At 42.2% G+C, this 24,618-nt stretch overlaps 1 protein-coding gene across 1 annotated transcript in view; it reads left to right on the top strand.

Annotated features, from left to right (window-relative positions):
- Nucleotides 1–23,883, top strand: part of ST6GALNAC5 (ST6 N-acetylgalactosaminide alpha-2,6-sialyltransferase 5) — a 175,736-nt gene extending 151,853 nt beyond the window's left edge. Inside the window, exons 3-5 of the mRNA XM_059058198.2 lie at nucleotides 2,189–2,598; nucleotides 9,460–9,567; nucleotides 21,078–23,883. Coding sequence (XP_058914181.1) covers nucleotides 2,189–2,598; nucleotides 9,460–9,567; nucleotides 21,078–21,309 — 750 coding nt within the window. The 3' untranslated portion in view covers nucleotides 21,310–23,883. The remainder of the gene's footprint in view (nucleotides 1–2,188; nucleotides 2,599–9,459; nucleotides 9,568–21,077) is intronic.
- The last annotated feature ends 735 nt before the right edge of the window (nucleotides 23,884–24,618 follow it).

Raw genomic sequence — 24,618 nt, 5'->3', positions numbered from 1 at the left:
GGCCACAAGTGTCTAGTTGGCGCTCTCTTTGTTTTACGGGTGAGAAAGTTAAGTACCCAATTTGTGATAAAGTCTGCTTTAGACCCTGGGTCTCCTGACCCTAATCATCATTTAGTCACATGCTATTTGCAGATGCCCCTGTCATCTTTTTAGGAATGTTTTAACACGAGTAGAGGTTTCCCAGGATACAGGACTTTGGATGCTAAAACCCAAACAACCCCTAACAAACCGGGCTCCTCTTCTACCTCTCAATATTCTCCTTAGTAAAACAGGGGTGATGATGTAGTATCTTTCTTATAGGTTTATTTGAAGAATCAATGCAATTATATAAAAAGCTCAGAACAGTGCCTGGCACATAGAGAACATCAGAAATATTAACTAGGTTGACCACTCTTTCCTTTGTGCCCCCAGCCCTGCTGTGCTCTAAACAGCCCCCTTTACTAACAGTGCAGCACAGCCCCGCATCGTGTCACATGTCATTGTACATCCCTGACCTACTGCCCCCCAGTAAAGTATAAACTTTGAGGCGTTCTGTTTTTTCCATTCCATTCGCATTCTTGCCTCCCAGCACATTTGTCACCTAAGAATAACTGGATGTCAAATGAACGATGAGAATTTGCAGTGGTAGAATTGCCATTTCTACCCATTTGTCAATTAGCAACCCAGAGCGATCAGTACACACTGATGTGGTTACGTACCTACCATGCGCTCCACTCTACCTGAAAAGCCCCAGAGCAGCCGTCACTTAATGAATGACGCCGTGCCACGTCCTATGGTAAGGACTGGGTTCAACCCCATGCAATTGCTACTTTCACAGGTCAAATATTGGCAATTTTAAATGGCTCAGCCTACAACTGTGTACATATTAATTCTATCAAAGTGGAATGGGGCATTAATTATCCTCGGTTAAAAATGAGAAAAGTGAGACTTGCAGAGGTTAGTGACTTGCCAAGGTCCCATAGCTAACAGGTGGTATAGACAAGCCTAGACCGTCTTGTGTGGGTGCCCTTGGCCACTCTGCAGTGAGAGAAGGTGACCGCCCTCGGTGCTCTCTGTCTGGTTCGGAAGACAGAGCTATGGCTTAGGAAACTCCAAGAGTAAATACAAGACTGTATATATGCAGCACTAACTGGATTCAGTTTTCTGAGACGGTGCAGGGAGCCGGTGCGTCCAGTTCAGAGTTAACAGGGAGGAAAGGCAGAGGCTCTGGGGAAAATCTAACAGTGCATCTGTCCTTCAGAACATTCTTGATTATCATTTTTTTGTGCACTTGCTTGCCTGGGCCTCCGGCCCTGATTACATTGTCTTCAAACAGCAACTGAGAGATATTTCTCATTAAACATGAACAGGGAAATGATTAACTGGTAAGAATGTAGGTGTTCAGAAAGTACATCACTGGTTCAGGATGTTGAAATGAGCATTGTCCTTGGCGTTGTCCCTGGTGGGCACCATAGGGCCAGGGCTTCCACAGGGCGCGAGTACAGTGGATGAGCTTGAGGCTTTCTTTACATTTTTGAAGATGGACTGACTCAATTTCTCTCCCTCTCCCCTAAAAATGGGAGAAACTATCCTAATGGTCATTTCAAAATTATGGCTTCTGAGGGGTTACAATTTGCATGTCTTTTCTCACATGATACTTAGACGATGTCTATTTAGGATAAATATATTTGTACAGCATCCAAGAACACTGATACATGCTTAACTTCCAATAAGGTGAGTTAAGAGCATTAAAACTAGTGTCACAGCAAATTGTAGTATAGTCTTTTCTTCAACTTGGGGGTAACTTTGGATTCATAAAGACCTGGGTTTGAAAGCATGACTTCATTACTTTCTAGTTATGCATCTTTGGGCAAATTTTTTAACATCTCTGAGCCTAAGGTATCATTATTTGTAAAATGGCAGTAACAGCAAGCTTGCTGGGTTGATATGGCGATTTGATCTATTAATATCAGTAAAGCCCAGAGCCCAATGGTCAACAGGTCACCGCTGGCTCTCTTTCCCTGTTGTCCAGCACTCCCTTTCACCAGTCTGGAAGAGAATGTAGGGGTGGATGAGGTAACAGCAGAAGGGATGTATTCTGGCATAGGAGGGAGAAGGGCGAAGAAGGCAGCCCTCAGAGGCAGGGAAATGACCTGCTGGTGCCAAGCGAGTTTTGCCGCTGATGGGGTCCTTCTCCCCCTCCTTGCAGCCCCTGAAAATGCACTGCAGGGACTGCGCCCTGGTGACGAGCTCAGGGCATCTGTTGCATAGCCTGCGAGGCCCCCGGATTGACCAGACCGAGTGCGTCATCCGCATGAACGATGCCCCTACGCGCGGCTACGGGCACGACGTGGGCAATCGCACCAGCCTGAGGGTCATCGCGCATTCCAGCCTCCAGCGAATCCTCCGCAACCGCCACGACCTACTCAACGTCAGCCAGGGCACCGTGTTCATCTTCTGGGGCCCCAGCAGCTACATGCGGCGCGACGGCAAGGGCCAGGTCTACAACAACCTGCAGCTCCTAAGCCAGGTGCTGCCCCGGCTGAAGGCCTTCATGATCACGCGCCACAAGATGCTGCAGTTTGATGAGCTCTTCAAGCGCGAGACGGGCAAAGACAGGTACAGAGGCGCGGGCAGGGGGTGGCCGGGGTCCGGGGGAGGGTGAGGAAATGTCCTTGCTGGCTGATTCAACAAAAGCAAAGCTTTTTTTTTTTTTTTTTTTTTTTTTTTTATGCTTATGTCAGATAAATTCATCTTAAGATTCTTTTTCTTTAATTTAATTTTTAACCATTTAAAAAATTGAAGTATGGTTAATTTACAGTGTTGTGTTAGTTTCAGGTGTACAGCAAAGTGATTCAGTTATGGAGATATAATTTTTATATATATTATGTATACACATACATATATAATATATATATTCTTTTTCAGATTCTTTTCTACTATAGGTTATTACAAGATATTTAATATAGTTCCCTGGGCTCTACACTAGGTCCTTGTTATTTATCTATTTTATATATAGTAGTAGTTAATTCCAAACTCCTAATTTATCTCTTTCCTCCACTATCCCCTTTGGTAACCATAAGTTTGTTTTCTAAGTCTGTAAGTCTGTTTCTGTTTTGTAAATAAGTTCATTCATATTATTTTTTAGATTCCACATATACGTGATATCATATGGTGTTTGTCTTTCTCTGACTTACTTCACTTGATATGATAATCTCTAGGTCCATCCACGTTGCTGCAAAGGGCATTATTTTATTCCTAAAAGCTTTTGCTAAATGCTTTTTGTTGTGACCACACTGCTCATGCCATCTATAGAGCTCATCGGTAGGGTCCTCCTGGAGACTGCACTGCTGAAGCTGAATTTCTAGGGCAAAGTGAAAGGAAGCACTGAGACATTTATACAGATAATTCAGGGCCAAAGCCCTACTCTGGAGGATGAGGCAACACTGCTCCTGGCTTACACTGGTAGTAAGTACAAGATAATAGGTTTATTGCATTTTATTTTACTTGTGTGAACACTAACTAACAAGAGTGTATAGGGTTATTTTTCTCTTTCAAAGGCAAATATTTATTCAGTCAACATATATTTATTGAGTACCTACTATTTCACTGCACCTGGTCCTGGGGATATACACAGTGAGAAATAAGGCAGATCTAGACCCTGCCCTCCCAGAATATAGTCTTAACAGGGCCAGCAGATATTCACCAAGTAGTGGCCAGTGTGCTAGGTCATGTGAGGGGAAGAAAACGGTGCTATGACCAGTGGGACCGAGAGACCTGCCGCAGTCTAGGACAAGGCTTACCAAACTGTTGCTTACAACTCAGTAATGGAACATGAAATGTATGTATTGAGTCACTGCAAGATTTTTTTTAAAGTAATGGAAAGAATGGAATAAAACAGACAATATCAGCATTCATCTCCTATAGTAAGTAAGGCAAAGTATTATTTCATGGGATAAAATTTGTTTTGGTTTTATACAATGAAATATACATATACAGGATCTTCTTCTGAAGTGATAAAATTGCCCTGGAATTAGACAGGGATGATGATAGCACAATTCTGTGAATGTATTAAAAAATACTAAATTACACACTTTAGAAAACTAAAATGAAATGAAAACCATGTACAATACATGTGAGCATATATGCTCAATCATGAGGTAAAATGTATTTCTGACTATAGGTCAAAATCTTTTGAAAAGCACTGGTCTAGAAGATGAGGGTGTGATGGAAAGACTTTCTCCAAAAGGTGTATTTAAGCTGAGACCTAGGCCAATAAGTATTTATCCAGGTAAAGAAGAACCTGAGAAGGGGAGAGAGAAACATCCTTATGGGTATAAGAGCTCGGAGGTGAGAGGACTTCCAGGAGGTTGGAGAAGAGTCCCTGTGGCTGCAACAGGAGTGCTGGCAGGGAGTAGCCAGAGAGGAAGCAGAGGTAAAGGGTGAGGAGCTGGCCGAATCTAGGTGAAGAAAAGGACAGCTATAGGCATTGAAAGGAGCAGTGTGGTGTAGTCCAAACACACAGCTCTGGGTTGGAATTCTTTGTCCCTCACTAGTTATATGGTCTTGGACAAGATATCTAACATTTCAGTGACCTCACATGTGCAAAGGGCATAGTGACTAGGCCTCATAGGACCAGTCTAATAATTAAATTTCCTCATTTCCTTAATTCTAAAACATGTATGTTTATAACTAATACACATTTAATGATGTAATTTACCCCCTCCCTTACAAAAACTGTTCCTGCATCAATTTCTTATCTTAAAACTAAAGAGATACAATAAGTAAAGAGTGTGAAGTACTAAATCCTTTTGGCTAGCTTAGGCAGCTCATTATGAAGAACAGAGTCTTAAAGAAAGACCAAAGCCCATCATTCCCAAATTATTTGCAGGGAAGAGCTTTCTTTTTAAATCCTTAAAACCTTGTGACCATTTGAGGGCTGGTCCAGGCAAAAGTGGGCATGGCATCTGATGAAGTGAGGAGAGGTGGACCTGGCCACTGGCACTGTGGCCTCCTTCCCTGGAAGCCCAGGTGACTCCATGGTTAGCCCAGCCAGTAGATCACATGGGGGATCCTGGTCGTCATCACACACTGTCATGAAATCCAGTCACTTACTGTCCTTTAAAAACCACAAATAAGAGACTGTTGCTCATTTGAATGAGTTATTTAACCAAGAGAGCACTTTATAAGAGAAGGAGAATGAGGGAAGTTATTTACAGTTTCATTTTTCATTTTTGGAAAATTCAAAATTAGTAGTAAGACTCTCTTCAATAGAAAACTCTGCTCTCTTTTGAGTTTAATGGTTGTTTGCTAAATTTAAGTATTCCTGAAACACTGCTGCAGTGTTAGCTATTTAGGATATTTACACATTGCTCTGGATCTTCTTAAGGGATTAAGTTGAAAACTTGGAGACTAGTCATTACATCCTTACATCTTTAGGAAACAATCTCACATCAAGACATAACCCACTCACTAAATTCATTAAATTCTGACCAGTGAAAACATTTTGCTCAATAAGCCTGTGTCCTTAGTGAGCCCAGATGGTAAGAGACAGATAAAATTTCATGGACTGGCTACCAGGCTTCTCATCCACCTACTAGGATCCATGAAGTCCCCACACAGGGAATCACACTGATTTGTAGGATGCCAGAGTACACTGTCAACTTTTAGAATCTTTGTGCCTCTTACCTTTAAGAAACTGTCTTAAAGAAGCTAATATTGTATTGACTCAATATTCTCATGTGTCCATATTCTTAATCTTCAGTCTACTCCAAGCTAAAGAACAAAGTCAGAAACAGCCCTTCAGAACAAAACTATTTCTTTAAACTAAAACACAGAACACTTAGGGTCTAACAGTACTGCCTCTGTGTATGCTTTTCTTGAAACCTAACAAAAGAGTGGCATGGATTAAAGATACACGAAGTATGGATTATCTTATTTTGCAATCTCATAATCAGGACATTCATTTCAGGCTAATATTTTGAAGAAATGAGATAATTCAATAGATTTTGATTTATGGAAATTTCACCCTACTTAAAAGTGGAGAAAATAATGTCTCAGGAACAATCTGCCATTAACAAGCATGACAAATGACATAGATGGCCAAGTGGTATTCTTTGATATTAGAAAGTAACTGTACTTGAAAATAACTTTATAATTGAAGAGGGTACATTAGGACAATATGATTCAGAACCAATATTATAGTAATTAGATAAAAGAAGTATAAATGAAATAACTGCAGGAAGAATATTTCCATAGAGATTATAAATGAGATTCTGGTGGAGCAGAAAGGCCTTTAATTGTAATTTAGTGTGTACTATAGCATTATCAGCTCAGTGTGTTACTTCATCATATAAAAGAATATCTGATAATTTTCCCTAATAAGCACATGACAGCTCTTCATATTCCTTCATTACAGCTGATTAAGTGCAAAAACACTAGATATTCCCTTGTTAGAAAAAGAGTTCAAATCTTTTTAGAAAGACAGCACAAAGCAGTTGCATTTCTATAGCATGTGATCCCAAAAGACTACTATTTCACAAGTCCGGGGAATTTTAAGTGGCACTTTAAAGAAATGTTCACCTTAGTTTCTTTAGTCCTCCACTTTTTATTCTCCCCATTTTTACCCATTAAATCTTTTTCTGTAGAGTCACATCCCCCTATATTTCAGGCTGTGGATTGTGATTTCTACTACATCACACAAAAGAAAGCCAAAGTTGTAGGGAAGTTTCTGCCACTGGGAAAAGCCCTCTTAGTGTTTCCTACAACTCAAAAGCATAGGGACATGAGTGTGATTCTTGGATCAGGAATCTGGGGGTATAAGGAAGCTGTCATTCTCCTCCTGGGTTCCACATCATTCCAGTTATTCACTCTCCCAGTTTAAGTCTAGAACAACCTGCCATCTCAAGGTCACAGCCTTGGTGAAGACAAGGTCTAACTTGAGGCAAGGCACTGCCTTCTCTTCCCTTCCCCCATTCAGTCAGCTCTGCTCTGTCCCACCTCCTTAAGTCCCAAAGCTCTTATGAATTTATAGTCCTGGTGAAAAACAAGGGGGATTGTTAATACCTATGTAGGCTGGAGGCTCCAGAATTTTCTAATTACAGTAAGTCCCCTGCATATGAACAAGTTCCGTTCTGCGAGTGTGTTCGTAAGTCCAATTTGTTCGTAAGTCCAACAAAGTTAGCCTAGGTATCCAACTAACACAATCTGCTATATAGTGCTGTACTGTAATAGATTTATAATACTTTTCACACAAATAGTACGTACAAAAACAAGCACAAAAAATTTTAAAAAGATTTTAACCTTACAGTACAGTACCTTGAAAAGTACAGTAGTACAGCACAACAGCTGCATACAGGAGCTGCCATCGAGTGAACAGGCAAGAAGAGTTACTGACTGGAGGACGGACAGGAGGTGGGAGATGGTAAAGCTGAAGGATCGTCAGCAACGGGAGATGGAGGGCAACCTGCAATTTCACTCACACCTGATGTTGATGGCACAGGTTCCATTCCCTTGCTGGATTCAATTCTATCTACCCTCTTGAAAAAAATCCAGAGATGTCGGGGTAGTAGCTCTTTTTTCCTCATCATAGATGACATCCTGGGCTTGTAATAAAGATACTGTACTACTGTACTCTATACAGTACTGTACAGTAAAGTACACGAAAGCACAACCACTTGTAGAGGATGCACACATGTGACTATGTATGCCAGACACGTGAACTAACTTATGTGATTGGACATGCGAACGCACGTTCACATCTTTGAAAGTTCGCAACATGAATGTTCGTACGTAAGGGACTTACTGTACTTCCCTGACTACTGATGATGGCTCCTACACAAGAGCCAGTAGCAGTGTTGGAAGGATATCAGTTGTTTTGTGTGTGTTAAAAAGCACTGGGAGTAATGGTTGAATTATTTATTTCATTTGCTCCAACCTAGCAACCAAGAGGGGAGGAAGGGATCTTGATGTATCAACACACCAGACTAGATAACTTTTTATGATGTTCTCTCCTTTAGTCCTCGAAATAGCACAGGAAGATAGAGCTTCCCATGCTTGCTTTCTAGATAAGGAATCAAGGTTAAAAGAACAGCAATAACCTGCCTCAGGTCATTTAGCTGGTAAATAATAGAAACTAGTAAGATACAAATCCATGCTATTTCCATCTTGAGAATTTTTTAAATGTACTTCCTGGGCTATTACTGGATCGGGATACAAGGGAATGGAAAATAAAAGTGAGTAAAGGAATTAAGAACTAGAAAGTTGAAGCCACGAACTCAGGAATGACTCAATTACCCATTCCTGTCAGGTATGTGACAAAACAAAAGACATCTTAAAATGGCTTTTTTGGTTGTTATTCCTTATGTGAAATGGAGATAATGCAAACTGCTTAAGAAAAACTCTTCCTTTTCAAAGAGGGGTGCTATGCAGTGCAAGTAGAAAAGCTTTCCTGCAACTCTTTTATTCACATTACATACGGTGCTATGGCTGGGCAAAGTCAGACAGTCTGACCTTGGGGATAAGGTGTTTGAAACTGGCTAATGAGGCATGCCACAAGCACTGAAAAAAAAAAAAGTAAATGCAGCAACCCCCAAAGAATTGAAATTAATAGTCACAGCAGCATAGCATGGTGGAACGAGTCATCCTCACAAGTCAAGTTAGACCTTGATGTTGTGCCTCCACGATTACCCTTAGACTTGGTGTGTGGTTAGGGCTCAATACAGGTGTTTGAATGGGCAAATGAATGAATGTTGGAACCCACCGATTTATTCCTTAAATTCTGTCCATTTTTGGTCTTTTAATAAAAATTTTCACAGGGCTCGGACTGTTCTGAGGTAAAATAAAGCAAATGCTCAATTAAATGTAAGCATCCCTTTTCCTCTGGTCATTAGCCCATTCCCAAATAAATGTACTCCTTCTAAGGAAAGACATTCAGTCAAGATGTTGGTGTTAATTAGTCTAGTTGAAGGCAAGCTTCTACCCTAAGATCATTTGGTCGATCAATTGATCAATTGATAGATAAAGACAACTGTGTTTATTCACATTTAGTAAGATCTTCGTTATCCACCCTGCTTGGAGAAAAAAGAATACTTATAGCTAGTCAAGTATTCTAGTTAATGAAGAGTCGACACACGAGGATTGTCATCTTACAAGAAATTGAGTGGTAATAATTCGCACTTAAACGTTGAAACATTGATCATAATCTTTGACTATGTAGAAGTCCCTTGAGAATCCACCATGATGGAGCACTGACATCATTTATCATATTATCATGGAATATGGTGGTATTAGTAACAGATTTCTATCTGCTAAAGTTCCAGCTTTAGAAGAGAGAGAGAGAAAGAGAGAGAGAGAGAGAGTTTACCAAATGGAGAGAGAGTGTATGTGTTTATAGTCAGCCTTGTTCCAGAAAAGATTTAAGATGGAGTGGGTATAATGATTATTTTACCAGCTTGCAGACTTAACTGTTGTTCCTTCCAGGAAGATCTCCAACACTTGGCTCAGCACTGGCTGGTTCACAATGACGATTGCCCTGGAGCTCTGTGACAGGATCGATGTTTATGGCATGGTGCCCCCAGACTTCTGCAGGTAGGATTTATTCTGCAAATGTAATTCATCAGCAGTGTTTATAAATATCTGATTCCAACTATCAACCATGAAACATGTCTTACTGTCTTCTTGAAGCAATTAATTAACATGTCCCAAGTCCTGGTTCTAGAAACAACAAACAGTATTTAATTATGTGATATAAAATATTGAAAGTTTTTGTTTGTACTGCTGGAGAATTAATCCATCTTGTGGGCTTCATTTATCCTCTGAATATTTATCAACCAAAAGTAATGCAGTAATTGGCATAATATTAACAATGAACAAGCATTAAGAAATATTTGTTTTGGGGACTTCCCTGGTGGCGCAGTGGTTAAGAATCCGCCTGTCAATGCAGGGACAGGGGTTCAATCCCTGGTCTGGGAAGATCCCACCTGCCGCGAAGAACTAAGCCTGTGAGCCACAACTACTAAGCCTGAGCTCTAGAGCCTGTGAGTCACAACTACTGAAGCCCGCGTGCCTAGGGCCCGTGCTCCGCAACAAGGGAAGCCATCGCGATGAGCAGTCCGTGCACTGCAATGAAGAGTAGCCCCCGCTCACCACAAGTAGAGAAAGCCCATGCACAGCAACAAAGACCCAACGCAGCCCAAGATAAATAAATTAATTAATTCATTAATTTTAAAAAAAGAAATATTAGTTTTATTCTCATTTGAAAGGAATGTGGTAATTTTTAATGAATTAAAGAGGGCAATTTCTTTGACGGTAAGGCCTGTTTTCCAAAATTAAAATATTCCTCTTAGTCTCTTTCCCTTTCCACATCAGTAGCCTGGGTTTGTGTTTCTAAGACCAAAAGCACAGGCATAATTATTTTGATGTAATAATTTCTGTTGCTACCTTAAGTTACCTCCGGGCATGTGACCAGGTAGAGTTCAGTGTGTCCTAACAGACACACTGAGAAATATTCAGGGCCTGATTTGTGGAAGGCTGATTGAAATTCACCCGTAACCTAAAGAAGCGATGCCTATAAAGTCAGAAAGTTTCCTAGTTTTCAGGCATGCCTGGTGACCTGCACATGCCCTCAGTCATGATCTTCAAATGGTAAGATCTGGGGTGGGAGGACATTTTAAACTTGTTCATTAAAATTTATGCTTGCTTATACCTTCATGTGTTTTAAACCTAACAACTTCTCAAAGGCTGTGAGCCTTTAGGCAAAGTCTACCATTTGGTGGTTTGATGCAAGAATGATGAAGCATACTTAATTGTGCCATTATCACTTTGCCACTTTTCTCCCACCCTTTTTAACCCAAAGACCACACAGCAGCAGTACTAGTTTATATGTAAGAGTCAGGTCACAGGGGAGAAGGAAAGGGGTGGACAGAGCAGGTCTTTGAAATCTGCCTGGACTCACGCATCCCCAGGGAAGACATAATGTCGTAAGGAAGGGGGTGGAGTCTGGACACAGACGCCACAGGTTCAAAGCCCAACCCTGCCACTTACTAACCTAGTGCGACCTTGAGTAGGTCCCTCATTCTCTCTGTGTCTCAGCTGCCTCGCCATTAGAAGTGGATGTGATGATAATAACAGACTCTGCCTCAGAGGATTGGAGGTGGATTAAATAAGTGAATACATGTAAAGTGCTTGGAACAGTGCCTAGTACATGGCCAGAGTGAGCTTGGATCCTCACCCAGTTCCTCATCACTTAATGCACTGGCCTTGTTTCCCCCTTTAACAAACCTCTGTGCAAAAAAAGTAGGTAAGATGGTGTAAAAAAGCAAACTGCCTCCTCAAACCAACAGGCTAACAAAGGCAGTGGCAGTGGCCCCTTTGGGCATGCAAAGAGCCATCAAAGCTGATGGTTAGACGGCAGATATAATTATGTAATATTGCCATTAGGGCACCGGAGAAAACGAGCATGAATAAATTGAAATGTTAATGACTTAAAGTGTTCAAGGAAATATTGCATTTATTATGGAAAACAAATGAAAGGCAAGTTAACCGGTCATTTCTCTTACTCAGAGTTAGTTCATCATGGCTTGGTGCACTTAGGATGGGAACAATTTATACAATGACACTAGCAAGGAAGTCAAGACACTGTCCGTGCACCGTACGTTGGCAGCCGCTCTGAATTTCTGTTCCTCAGCTACCATCCCAAAGGTTCAGCAGTTGTTCTCATGAGATGCTTTTGGCAAGAACTCATCAGAAGGATCCCTGACCCCAGTGTCCTATCAGAGAAAGTGAAGAAGTGTGCTGGGTGTCCTCTGGTGCAGAGGGCTAGGCTGGTGACAGCATCCTCTTCAGTCCTGATGCCTGTTTAGGAAGGATAAAAAGGGAAAGGGCAGGAGCAGCACAGACTGATTCCCAGGTTCCTTTCATCTTCACGTCCAGGACACATGGGCTGAACCACCAGGCACCCAGTTCCTACTGGTGACCTTGAATCTTGCTGTCCTCATCTGCAAAATGGGCACAAGTCCACCAGAGTATAAACACCTCGAGGGCAGAGACTTTTGTGTGTTGGGATCACTGTTGGAGCCGTGGTGCACAGGACAGTAGATCAGTACCGTCCTGGCCCTATAGCAGATGCTCCATACATACCTAGTGAATGAATGGCCCTGTTCTCTCTCTCTCGTGCTGTAGTCAAAGGGTGTTTATATGACCGAAAATGAGCCATATTTCTCTAGGTCAGAAGCTGTGTGACCTTGAGAAAGTTATTCAACCTCACTGAGCCTTAGTTACCGTAGGCAGGTTACTTAATGACTATCTCAGAAGCCGTAGTTTCCATGTCTGCAGATGATGATGACATTAGTACTTACCTCATGGGGTTATATGATAATTCCATGACATAATAGATGAGGAACGCTTGGCACAGTGCTGGTGTATGTTAAGCGCGGATACATTTACGAGGAGAAAGGGCTCACTCATCTGCAGGTGTGCACCCGTGAGCACATTTTAAGGAGCTGTCTGGTGTGCACTAATGAACGGTGCTTGGTTGGCAGGGAGGGCCAACAACACGAAAGGCTCCCATATGAATTGGGTCCCACTTTCCCTCCAGCTCCTTGCAGGACACCTCACGGGCTGCTCACAGCAAACCCCCCCATTCTGTGGCTTCTTTATGCCCAGTTTTTCACTGGAATGAAGGGTTAGGCACATGGGGCCAGAGTTCAGCAAACCAAAGGAGACCCAGATGCTCTTTTTGGGTAAATTAACCTTTCCAGACTTTGAGATACAATTAGGACCCTCAAAAGAAGTCATTTAACTAAACAAATCACAGAGACTTTGATTCATTCACCAAACCTGTGTTGGGCACTAAGGGACATAATCAAAGATGAATGAGACAGGGTTCCTGCCTTCAGTCTCTTGCGTGTCACTTGGACACAATTCAGTCATAAGGGACAGAAGGTTCCCAAGTTTCCTGTGGGAGAAAATATTCACGTTCTGCCTGTCAGTAGTCTCTGACCCGCAGGGCTTTATTGAAACATCCAGCTCTGGTGTTCTCCTGACCTGATCCGGTAGAACAAGGACAAGGAGCTAAGATGAAAGAACATTGCTCTCTCCTGCCCCACTTCATCGGCAGCAGACGAACTTCTCTCTGTCTTACCTATGGGCTCTCATATCACAAAGGGCCCCATGGCAAATAAGAACAATGACAGCCTTGATGACCTGTGGTCTAAGATACGGTCATGCCGCTTTCCAATCTAAATCACACTCTCACACACTTTTAAGGAGAATAGAGTCATCACCTTCTCCTTGCCAAGGAAACCAAGGCACAGAAGGAATAAACACTGGACTACTTCTGCAGTCATTTCCATCAGCTTAGCGTGGCAGTGACCCAAAGGGAATGTCAGCTGCTATATATGCTGGGACATATAGGGAGGCGGGGTAGGACAGGGGCTAGGGGACTAAATTATATCCTGAGAGCAGACAGCTGAGCCATCCATGAATGCCCGACTTCTAAGACATGTGGGCGGGTTCATTCCTACAAGCCTGGAGCTGTCATTTTCCACCCAGCTCTCCTGGAGGTCTGGCCTTCTCATCCCTCCCACCCAAAGGGCCTGACTTACTTCCAGGAATCATTCATCGGCAAGAAGATTTCCAGTAGCCTCTAAACTACTAAGCACACGGACTCCTTAGGGAGACGAATAACCCCACGTTCATATTTAAAACCACAAATGGAAACAGTGAATGTGTAAGTGGCCATGGTGGCAGATGAAGGACATGTTATTCGAAACCTGGCAGAATCTAACACTGACTAAAAGTCATGTGACTTGTGGGCAACCGTTTCATCCTTAATCCGGTGCTGCAGTAGCCACCTGAACGCTCTCTCCAACTCTGGTCTTTCTTTTTCCTCTCCAAACACCACTGTGCTGTTGGATAAACCACAAGTCTGACACTATCACTTAAACCCCTCCGTAGGTCCCCACAGCTTTTAGAAGCAAGTTCACACTCCCTAGCTTAGCACACAAGCCCTCAGGATCTGACCTCCGCAGCCACCTTCTCATCTCCTCTACTCACAGACTTGTTTTAGCCATACTGAGGAACTTAAGAAGGAGCTCACCCTGCACACACCTGTCCCTTTGCCCTCATCTCGGAACATCCATCCCCTCCTCCTTAACCTGGCTGATCACTACCGGTTCTTCACTGTAATATTAATGGCTGATATTTTTTCTGCACATACCACATGCTGGTGCTGTGCTGAGAACAAGTACAGGTGCCATTTCATGGAACCTTTATGGTAATCCTAGGAGATAAACATTATTATTATCGCCATTTTACATATGAAGCTTGAGGACATGAAACAGCTGGCTAAAGTCGCGGGGCAGGTAAGTGACGGAGCTGGGATATGAATTCAGGTCTTCAGGGCTCAAGAGCCAAAACTGTTAACCCCTCCCTCCACTGCTTTGGAGGTCCTCCTCCTCCAGGCTTTTCTTGCCTTCCTATCTGAGTCAGACCCCACCTGGGCCCCTACTGGGGCCTCTGTCACCTCCCCCTCTGCCTCAGCTCACTGAGTGACATGTCCATCTCCTTCATCAGCCTGTAATCTCCTCAAGGGAAGGGGTCCCATCTCAAGCCAGGTTTGTGTCTCTAGCTCTTGCCATTGTGTCTGGCACGTAGTATGTATTCAGTATTGATTAACTCAATGAATAAATAAAAACCTTCCTTTCCTTGATGGTGTTTAGGAGACTGATTCCATATTTATTCCAAGATCAAAAGTGCCAGGTGAGTGAAGAGTATAATTAGCCAGTGGCAAGTTCCGATTTCGAGGGTCCAAAGAAGTCACTGGTGGCTGCCTGTATCATTCCCAGCCAAGGCCAGCACTGGGTCCTCAGGCATGAGGCATCAGTCTCCATCCTGCCTCTACCACTGGACTCTGGGCTCATCAGTGTTCAGAAAGCCAGAGAAAATTAATGTCGTGTCACACCAGAGACGGCCTCAAAATATATTATTATGGGGACATAGACCTTTAAATCATGACGTATCCATATGGGAAGCCAAATCCATTCTCTCTAGATGGACTATAAATTGCAATGGAAAAGCTCTGTTATCATTGCTTTCCAAACTAAGTGATGGTGAGTATTTTTAATCTCATTTTGCATTGTAAATTATTTGTGATAATAATGGGCCAAGCATTTAAATTCTATCTAACAGTCTTATTTCTGGTCATACTTAACACATTACCAAGTTTACAACTCTCTGTTACCCATCATTTCTTGAGTATTAATTAGCAGAGTAACGACTCAGTGATCACTCTCATGGAACTAAATTAATATCTTATCCATAATGTGAAGGACATCTCAAAGGTATCGTGAATATCAGAGAGTTGATTCTGCTAGAGTTATTAGCTAGTGAACATTAATAAAGCTGCCAGCATAACAGGGCAAGTTCCTACTTGGCAACAGTCCACCCTGTAGAATCATATGCTTACAGAGGATGGGTATGGAATATAATGCATCCACGTGGTTCACATTTTATGAAGTGAACTTAGTACATTGTTGTACTTTTTTTATAGATGCTTAACTTTGCCATAATTTCTTCTTCTATCTTTGCTATAATTTGACCAACTTACTGGTCACTGGGTGTTTTCATTACCTTCCTCTCTCCCATGGGTACAGTGCATCTGTTATGAGATGTTATGGCACCACCTGAGGTGCCTGAGTGGTTGGGTGTGGCTATGGGGTTCAGGCGACTCACTTAGACCTTTGACCCATGACGGGTCGACAGCTGCAGGCTCTTGGCATTTTTTGTGCCCCAGAAACACAAGTATTATTTCACTGGCTTCCAAGGTGTGTGGCCGTTTCCTCCCAAAAGAGGCAGTAAAAACAAGAAATGGAGGCAAGAGAATAAAAGTGGTTCATGGGGCCTTCCAGGCCTGAAGCAGCTGTGTAGGAAGGCCTGTTAGGGCAACATTTTCTTCTGAATGCTCCATAGTGCCCCCAAGACCCCCAGTGCAAGCCAGTTTCAGAACAACCGAGGTATTTGACAGATACTGATGCAACACTATTCCTCAAACAGTTCCTGACTACCTGCTATATGGAACTGTATACCATGCCAAGAATAAAAGTGTGTTTGGAGAGAGTATCTGAGAGCTCTAAAGAGAGGCAAAAGCACCATTCTTTCATCGGGATCTTTGTAGCCTTCTAGATCATCCAGCCCAAACTGGGAGATCAGGGTCAACCTAGATCATACCCAGAAATGGAAATATCCACCCTTACCTGTTAATGATACGAGGTTTCTTCCCAATTGCACAGCTTAGCTTTAGAAGATTTAAAATGGCAAGCTACCAGCTCCTGCTGCCATTGATAGGGTATCAGTGGGCAGACTTGTAAATGAGCAGGAGGCCTGTGCTTCGCAGCCCGATCCGCTGCACAGTGCCCACCAGGCACGGGGCACCTCTGGAGGTGGGTGCTTGGGAGAACACAGCAAGGACAGAGTGGCTCTCAACCATGTGGTGCCAACCCAGTGGGAACCTGGGGTGCCATTGGTGCAGACAGCCACCTGGTGGCACAGGAATTTTTCCAAGACACAGAGCCTCACTCTTTTTTTTTTTTTTTTTTTTTGCGGTACGCGGACCTCTCACTGTTGTGGCCTCTCCCGTTGCGGAGCACAGGCTCCGGACGCGCAGGCTCAGCGGCCATGGCTCACGGCCCCAGCCGCTCTGCGGCATGTGGGATCTTCCCGGAGCGGGGCACGAACCCGTGTCCCCTGCATCGGCAGGCGGACTCTCAACCACTGCGCCACCAGGGAAGCCCGACAGAGCCTCACTCTTAAGAGTACAGCTTTGGTTCAGATCTGGGCGCTGAAACTTCTTCAATTTCTCTGGGTATGAGTTTTCTCATTTGTAAAACAGAGGTAATAAGAGTACCTCTCTCACTGGGGCGACAGGAGGATTAAATGTTAGTCTATGTGGAGTACTGAGCACTATGTGAGTCAAGTCTAGAATCTTGGATGGCCCATGAGTGAGGCTGTGTGCTTAAACCAGGCACAGGACTCTCACCCTGGGTGCCGGATGCTCACCCATCACATGGAGTAGTGCTACTTAACCTTAGATGCCTGATGGAGAATAAAAGAGATAATATAAACTAAGCACTGAGGCTTAGCAGATATTTAACTAAATCAGCCTTCTTAAACCTGGCTGCATATTAGAATCTCCTACAGAACTTTATAACATTATTACCTTTTTAAATTTTTTTGTTTCGAAAAAGTTTTAGACTTACAGAAAAAGTTGCAAAAATTGTACAGAGAGTTCCTGTATACCCTTCACCCAGCTTCCCCTAATGTTACCATTTTGGTCCAATTATCAAAACGAAGAAATTAACACTGGTACAATACTCTTAAACAAATTTCAAACTTTATCCACATTTCACCATTTTTCCTACTGATGTCATTTTTCTCCTGCAGAACCCAATCCAGGATCCCTTTGCATTTTCTTATCATGTCTCATTAGTCTCCTACAGTCTGTGATAGTTCCTCAGTCTTTCCTTATCTTTCATGACTCCAACACATTTGAAGAATTCTGGTCATTGTAGGATGTCTATCACTTTGGATTTGTGTGATAGTTTCTAATTATTAGATTGAGGCTATGTATTACTGAGAAGGATACCACAGAAGCAATAGCATTTCATATCAAGAGGTACATGATGTCAGAATGTCTTATTACTGGCGATGTTAACCTCGGTCACTTGGTGAAGGTGGTGTCTGCCAGGTTTACTCATTGTAAAGTTACAACTTTTCCCTCTATCATTAATAAATACATTGGGGGGACTTTATGCAAATAACCTATTTTGCCTCATGTTTTTCCTCTCTCATATTCCATTCATCTGTGCATCTTGCCTGCAACAATTACTGCATTGTTCTAATGGTGATTTTCTATTCCCTCATTCTTTCTAGATTATTAATTGGAATTATTCTGTATTTCATTTATTTATTTATTCAGTAATCTATTGAAATCATCATGGAACCATGGATATTTATTCTGTTTTATTTTATGGGACTTATAATCCAGTACTGCCATTATTTATTTTGATACTCAAACCTAAGGCACTTTTAAAAATACCTATGCCTGGGACCCTCTCCAAATCAATTAAACCAGACTCTATGGAGGTGGAACATAGGCAGTGGTATTTCTTTAATACCTGTGCACTACATGGTAGTTCTTTCATTCTCCCCACCTGCTTTCTCTATAGATAAAAAGCAATCCTTCTTCACATTTTTCTGCAGGATTTCCCCCCCACCCCCGGCCCCTGGAGGGCTGATGAGAGGCTGCTGCCACTTAGGGAACTGGCTCTGTGATTATTATGCCCGCACAGCCTGCACCCCTGCACCTTCACTCCCTGAGCATCCCCTGACCCCAGACAGCAACCTGAGCTCCAGAATCCTCTCTTGTACAGTAGTAGCCTCCTGATGTGGAAAGTCTGCTGATTTTTATTGCTGTTTTCATTTGGATCAGGTGGAGGGGAAAAAAAAAAACTATGGCAGCCTTTAGAAGGTCAGGCTTGGGAAAAAAAGGCTTAAGGAATTATAAGCTTGAACTTTCTGAAGGAAGGGCTTTCTGAACGGCACAGGGGATGACACCTGATGGCAGGCTGACAACCTACAGGAGAGCTGTTCCTGCAGTTGCTTTGGCTCTGCCTTCTAAGTCCCATCAAGCCCTTTTCTGCCATTTGGACAAAGTTTTAAAGCATGGAGACAACCCTCAGTTATTTGGACACCTTTGAAACCATAAGAACCAAATATGTAGATTTAATTCTCCCTTTAGGAGATCAGTGTGGAGCCAGATACATTTTCATTCAAGGAGATGGTCTTCCTGAATAAGGAAATTGATCCTATAGCATCCTTTATCTGGTTTCCAATTTCCCTCTATGCCTAGGTGCCAAATCAATCTCATGATATTTTTAGAAACCTAATTGCCTCTTTAGTCAGATTGATGCCAATAATATGTCCCAAACTTAGATGAATCAGATTTAAAACCTGCTCCATACTGGAATAAAATCTTAACCCCAAGTTTACCATGGCAACATGAATTTAGCACGGGTCCCCAAATTATGCCATATGAATCTGGGGAGACTTGTCTCACAGATTTCTATTTCTCTTTTTATAATTTTTTTTTCATAGTGGTCCGTTCCAACTTGAATTTTTCCTACCATGCACCTTCTATATTGAAAACACCTTCTATTAAAATTTTAAGGGGTTTCAATTTCTAGGGTAAGTAAATAAGCAAACTCTATAATAACTGGACAGGACGGGATCTGATGTCTCACTATAGAACATAGAGATACTTCTGAGACAGGCATAATAGAGATGCAAACTATTAACTCAGCACAGCATCCAACCCAGGATGAGGAATGTTTAAATGCTGCATGACAAAAGTAAATCTCTCTTCCTGGAAGAACTTTAACTTCAGAGGAGAGGAAGCTTAAAGGTTTATTGTCCTCAGAGCCATGAACTCGACACACCTCTTGATAAAAGACTTCCGATCCCTGACCCCAGAAAAGTTGCTACTCTAAAAGCCATTTGTGTATCGATCTCCTCTGAAGAAAACGAATAGGTATCTAGCAGGATGAGCATCTCTGGGAAACCAAGTTACTGTACTTAGAGTAGAGCTGAGTGCTGGGAGGGGGACCCCAGGGCATGAAGTGCTGTAAGGTGGTTTGCAGGAAGCTGGGACACTTTCTAAGAGAAGTGCTAAGAAGAGACCAAGAAGAGCTTAGTCTTGCAACAAGGCCACTTGGTAAGTGTAGGTCAAGGTAGGAAGGCTTATCTGCTGGGATATCCTGACTGCTCTTATCATTTAGACTTCAAGACAGAAGAGGTGGGGTGGACTGGCCTAGAATGGAACCCAGTCTGAGACCAGACTTCTTTGGGGGTGAGATATTTTAGTAACCTTACATCAGGGCACTCACCACCACCACACATTCATCCTGTTCACATTACATTGAAGAAATGAGCCAGTGTTTCTCCTTTGAGGCTGAGACAGGGATATAGAGACCGAAAAATGTGGGGACTCTTGGGCTACACAGCAGGGGTTGAAGATTTAGACTTTCTCAATGTAGAGACTAGGTTTGAGTACATTGTCTGTCTAAAACAGCAAGAGAAAAATGGTGGCGTCGTGCCTGCTGAGTTTCTCGCGTGCGATCATCCACTTTCCATACCTGGAGGAGGAATTGTCTTTAGAGGTTTGCCATTTAGCTGCTAACTCCATATAAATTTCTTAAAACAACAGAACGTCAAAAAATAGTTATTGAGCACCTGCTAAGAACAAGACAAAGGCCTGCTCTCATGAACAGACAATAAGCAAGTAAACAACAACAGCAGTTTCAGAGAATGATTAATGCCACAAGGAAAATAAATGCAAGTGAGATAGAGAGAAGGGGCAGGCATCAGGTAAGCCCTCTCCGAGGAGGATACATTTGAGTCGATCCCCAGCAGTGAGAAGGAGTGAGCTGGTGGGAGAACGTTCCAGCCAGGTGACTGCCCTCAAGAGCCAAGGCCTCAGGCTAGGGACCAGCTTGGTCGAGATGACCACCAGAGAGGCCAGTAAGGCGGGAGCATAGCAGACAAGGTCAAGTGGGTTAGGAGAAGGCTCTGGAGAGGAGCCAGATCACGGAACACCCTGTAGGCCACGCTCTTAGTGTAAGTGGAATCCCCTGGAGGGTTTGGAGTGGGGCGGGGGTGGGGAAGGAGGGTGATGTGTTTTTGTTTTGTAAATATCTTTATAGCTGTTTGTGCTAAACAGACTGTGTGCGGCAAGAGTGGAAATCATAACTATAGCTGGCTCTTAGGACTACGGTGTTTCCAAATCCCAAAAGCCTGAACATCCTACGGGCTCACGTTTAATCTTGCTGTTTGATAATGATGGTCGCTGAGTTTATTTCACAGCCTCAGATCCTCTTCACATGCATATTGCTGAAACATCAGCAAAACCTTTTGGTGAATTCATTTAACTTGAAAGTATGGTTTGTGCTTATCAGCTTATTAAAGATAACATCTTATCTAAATCTGTGACAGGAATTTTTTTTTTTTTTTTTGCTTTAATCAGTTATCTCCTTTTCCTCCTATAGGAATCCCAACCACCCTTCGGTACCTTATCACTATTACGAACCTTTTGGACCTGACGAATGTACGATGTACCTCTCCCACGAGCGAGGACGGAAGGGTAGTCATCACCGCTTTATCACAGAGAAACGAGTCTTTAAGAACTGGGCACGGACATTCAATATTCACTTTTTTCAACCAGACTGGAAACCAGAATCACTTGCTGTAAGTCATCCTGAGAATAAACCTGTGTTCTGAGGAATGTGTGTGGCCAGATGGAAATCCCAAGAACCCACTGTATCAGACATCAGGCCACTGAACTTCCTGAAACACCAGACATGAAAGAGGAACAGAATTGGTCTCCGGGGTAGCTTCAGTCCTCAAGAAGTACCATGTACAGGTGCCTCTGAGGCGTGACTACACAGCAGTGCAGTTGGTTTGTAAGGGAAAATTCCAGAATGAATACATCCTAATGAGTGTCATCCCTTTCAAAAGGGGTTACCATAGGGGCTGAACTCTCATTTAAATGATGTTGCCATGGCTAAAAACATTTTGGATCTCTTTAAGTATTGCCTTCGAAACTGGGACATTAGGAACTCAACATTAGTTGTATTCCTCTGTAGAAATGCCACGCCAAAAGTCATTTTTCTATCAGATTGTATCCTAACCTGAACCTTTGTCATTTGTTGGACTCTGTATGTGTGATTTGTAAAAAACAGCCTGAAAGTATGGACATGATTTCTGAAGAGTATATCTTCACTGACTTTCATAAGCAAATGCCCAATATTTATTTATTGAGAGTTTTTTAGTGTGTTCTCGCCAGTGTTTCTATAGATTATGATCACGTGGTAATTTATCCTTCCTAATTCTTTAATCCTGAATGATGGTTGGAAAAGGCCCAGAACTGGGAGATGAGTTGCGGTGTCCCCAGTGCTAACCGTTAGCATGCGACGGTATTTGGCTTGCAAAGGTTGCGTTGCATTGTTTGAACCCTCAGGCTTCAAGAACAGCTATGACATTTTCCAATACGCAGAAATGCTCCAAATGACAACATTGAAAACCAAAACCTGCGTCGTTCAAACAAAAAAAGATACCAACAAGAGAAACTTAAAGACAGTTTGCTTTAGTAATAATTGATGTAGGTTACTTCACTAAAGCCCCAGTTTCCTCTTCTGCAGAATGATGTCACTGTACCAGCAGACCTCTTAAGTTTCATTTCAGATATGAAATTCTCTCAACGAGCCTCTTGTTGACCCACATGAGGACTTTGCACTTGGAATGATGGGGCTCCCACAGTAGCAGGAGCCTTATTTTAGGGGGCCTTTTATATCCCCCTACTACCTATCCCCCTCTTGTGGTTAAAAACATACCTTCTCCATGGAACCCATTGGCCAAAATCCATCCCCTGCTTCTCTGGTGCTTCTTGCACGAGAGCGAGCGAGCGAGAGAGAGAGAGAGAGAGAGAGAGAGAGAACTTCCATGCTATTCTGAGGGCAGGGGAGAACTTCCATGCTATTCTGAGGGCAGGCGGGATCTTTCATGCTATTCCCTGACTACATTCCCTGACTGCATTTCTGTGAGTTTGTGCGGAGAAGAGAATACAAGGAGATTCCCCATCATACGACTCATTTATCCTAAGAACTATTCAGATTCACTTACTGCAAATCTTACATTATATTCACTGCCGTTCCCTCGTCTTCAGAAGTATAAAGGACTTATTTTTATTTCGAGCCAAGATCAGCTAGTGTGAAAGATTTTCATTTACGCAAGTAATATTGTTCAAAAATAGCCTTTAAAAAAATACCAATGTTTTCTTTACACATGGCTTAGGAGGAATTAATTTCTCTAATGCCAAATTTGAAGGCACCAGCAAATACTATGTATGGAGACTGACATTGTTTTACAAAACATGACCTGGTTTGAGATTAAAGAAGGTTTCTCACATTACCACCTCTTTTCCCTTTCCTTAATTAGTACTGAGATTCCATTCCTTTGCATTAACTAGTACTATTAATTATATGTAGTACTGTTATCGAGATGCCAACACAGTCCCGATATTTATTTAGCAAAAATAAAGTTGGTATTATTGTGGTGCGGTGTGAGCTGTAAAAAGCCACAATGGAAATGTCTGTCCAAAACACACTGGAATGTGTCCTTTAAATTGTCTCAGTTTTTTAAAGAAACAATAGGATTCTATTCCAGCACAATCTCTTCTACAGCATGGACTCTGGACAAACAGTACTTTATGAATTTACAAAAAATCATAAGAATTTTACATAAATGATCCATAGGCCATCTTTCCCATCACTTGAAGAGATTATATTGCTCAGATGTAAGTAGCTCCTTTAACAAGTTTTATTTTTAAGGCATACTGGGACATGCAAAGATGTAGCTATATTACCTAATCTAATAATATCTCAAATGTCTGTATTATCCTCAGGTTTTAGGGGTTTTGTTTTTGTTTTGTTTTTTAAGATCATATGATCGCTCCATCTTTTTTGTAACTTTTCTCGGTCAGATACTCAAAAGAGTGTAAAGCAAAGGAATTCTGAAATTCCTGGCTTCATTGGGAAATATTTTAAATCTACATGTGGCTAGGATATGTGAGTATGTGAATTTATATTTTTAAAACTATGGTATAAATATGTAAGAAATTATCACTTGGACAGTGGTTTTATTACAGCATTTAAAGAAAATACCTAGAATTCTGATAGACTGTGCTCCTGGAACTGGCTGCGGGCAACTGAATTGTTCTCTTGCCAATATCATTTCATGACTTTCGGTCTTAACAAGATGCAACACCATTAAAATCAACTCTGATATAAAAGACTACAGCCATGTTTACAGACCTCAGTGATTTCAGTATCCAACTGTGTTTGGAGCCTACATCATACTCATTATGTTACATACCTTTCTCCTCTCTCCCCAGCTGTGTCATCAGCCTCCTCTCAGCTTTTAAGACCCCAGTAACACAAAGCTATGGCTGGCCCATCCTCGGTGTCTGTTATTTCAACACAAGAACATTTGGCAGAGGCCATAGCCATTATGAGCAACGATACAGGAATGCACAGGCAAAATCAATCACTTCAAATGGCCCATAAAAGGAGGAATCTTGCCTGTAATATTCTCCAGTAAATATTCACCCAAGAAAGCATACATTAAAAGAACATTAAGAGGTAAATATTCAGTGTGCTGCGTGGGGACTTCGCTGTGTGATTTCCATTACGGTTAATGGGCATTTGATAACTAAGTCACTGTGCTTCACTAACCTTGGTATGTGCTCCTAAGGGCTAGACATAAAACCAGAGCAATGCAGGAACTTCCAAGGTCCTAAGATTGCAGAGTTAGAGCTTTTCTCCAAAAAATAAATGAAAGCAAAACACAAAGTACTGTACTTAAAAGAGAAATATCTGTGAGGTCTCTTGGAACCCTTAGGGTCCTACCAGATATGTGTATCAGATTACAAACAAGAGCTCTCAAGACAGATTACCTTTGTTTTCTGAAGTTCTCTCCATTACTGATCTTTTTGAATTACATTAAAATGGAAGGCTATAACCTCATTTTGAA

This window comes from Kogia breviceps, chromosome 1 (genome assembly GCF_026419965.1).
Source record: "Kogia breviceps isolate mKogBre1 chromosome 1, mKogBre1 haplotype 1, whole genome shotgun sequence".
Lineage (NCBI taxonomy): Eukaryota > Metazoa > Chordata > Mammalia > Artiodactyla > Physeteridae > Kogia > Kogia breviceps.
The sequence above is the reverse complement of the archived record's forward strand: the minus strand, read 5'-3'. Positions and strand labels throughout refer to the sequence as shown.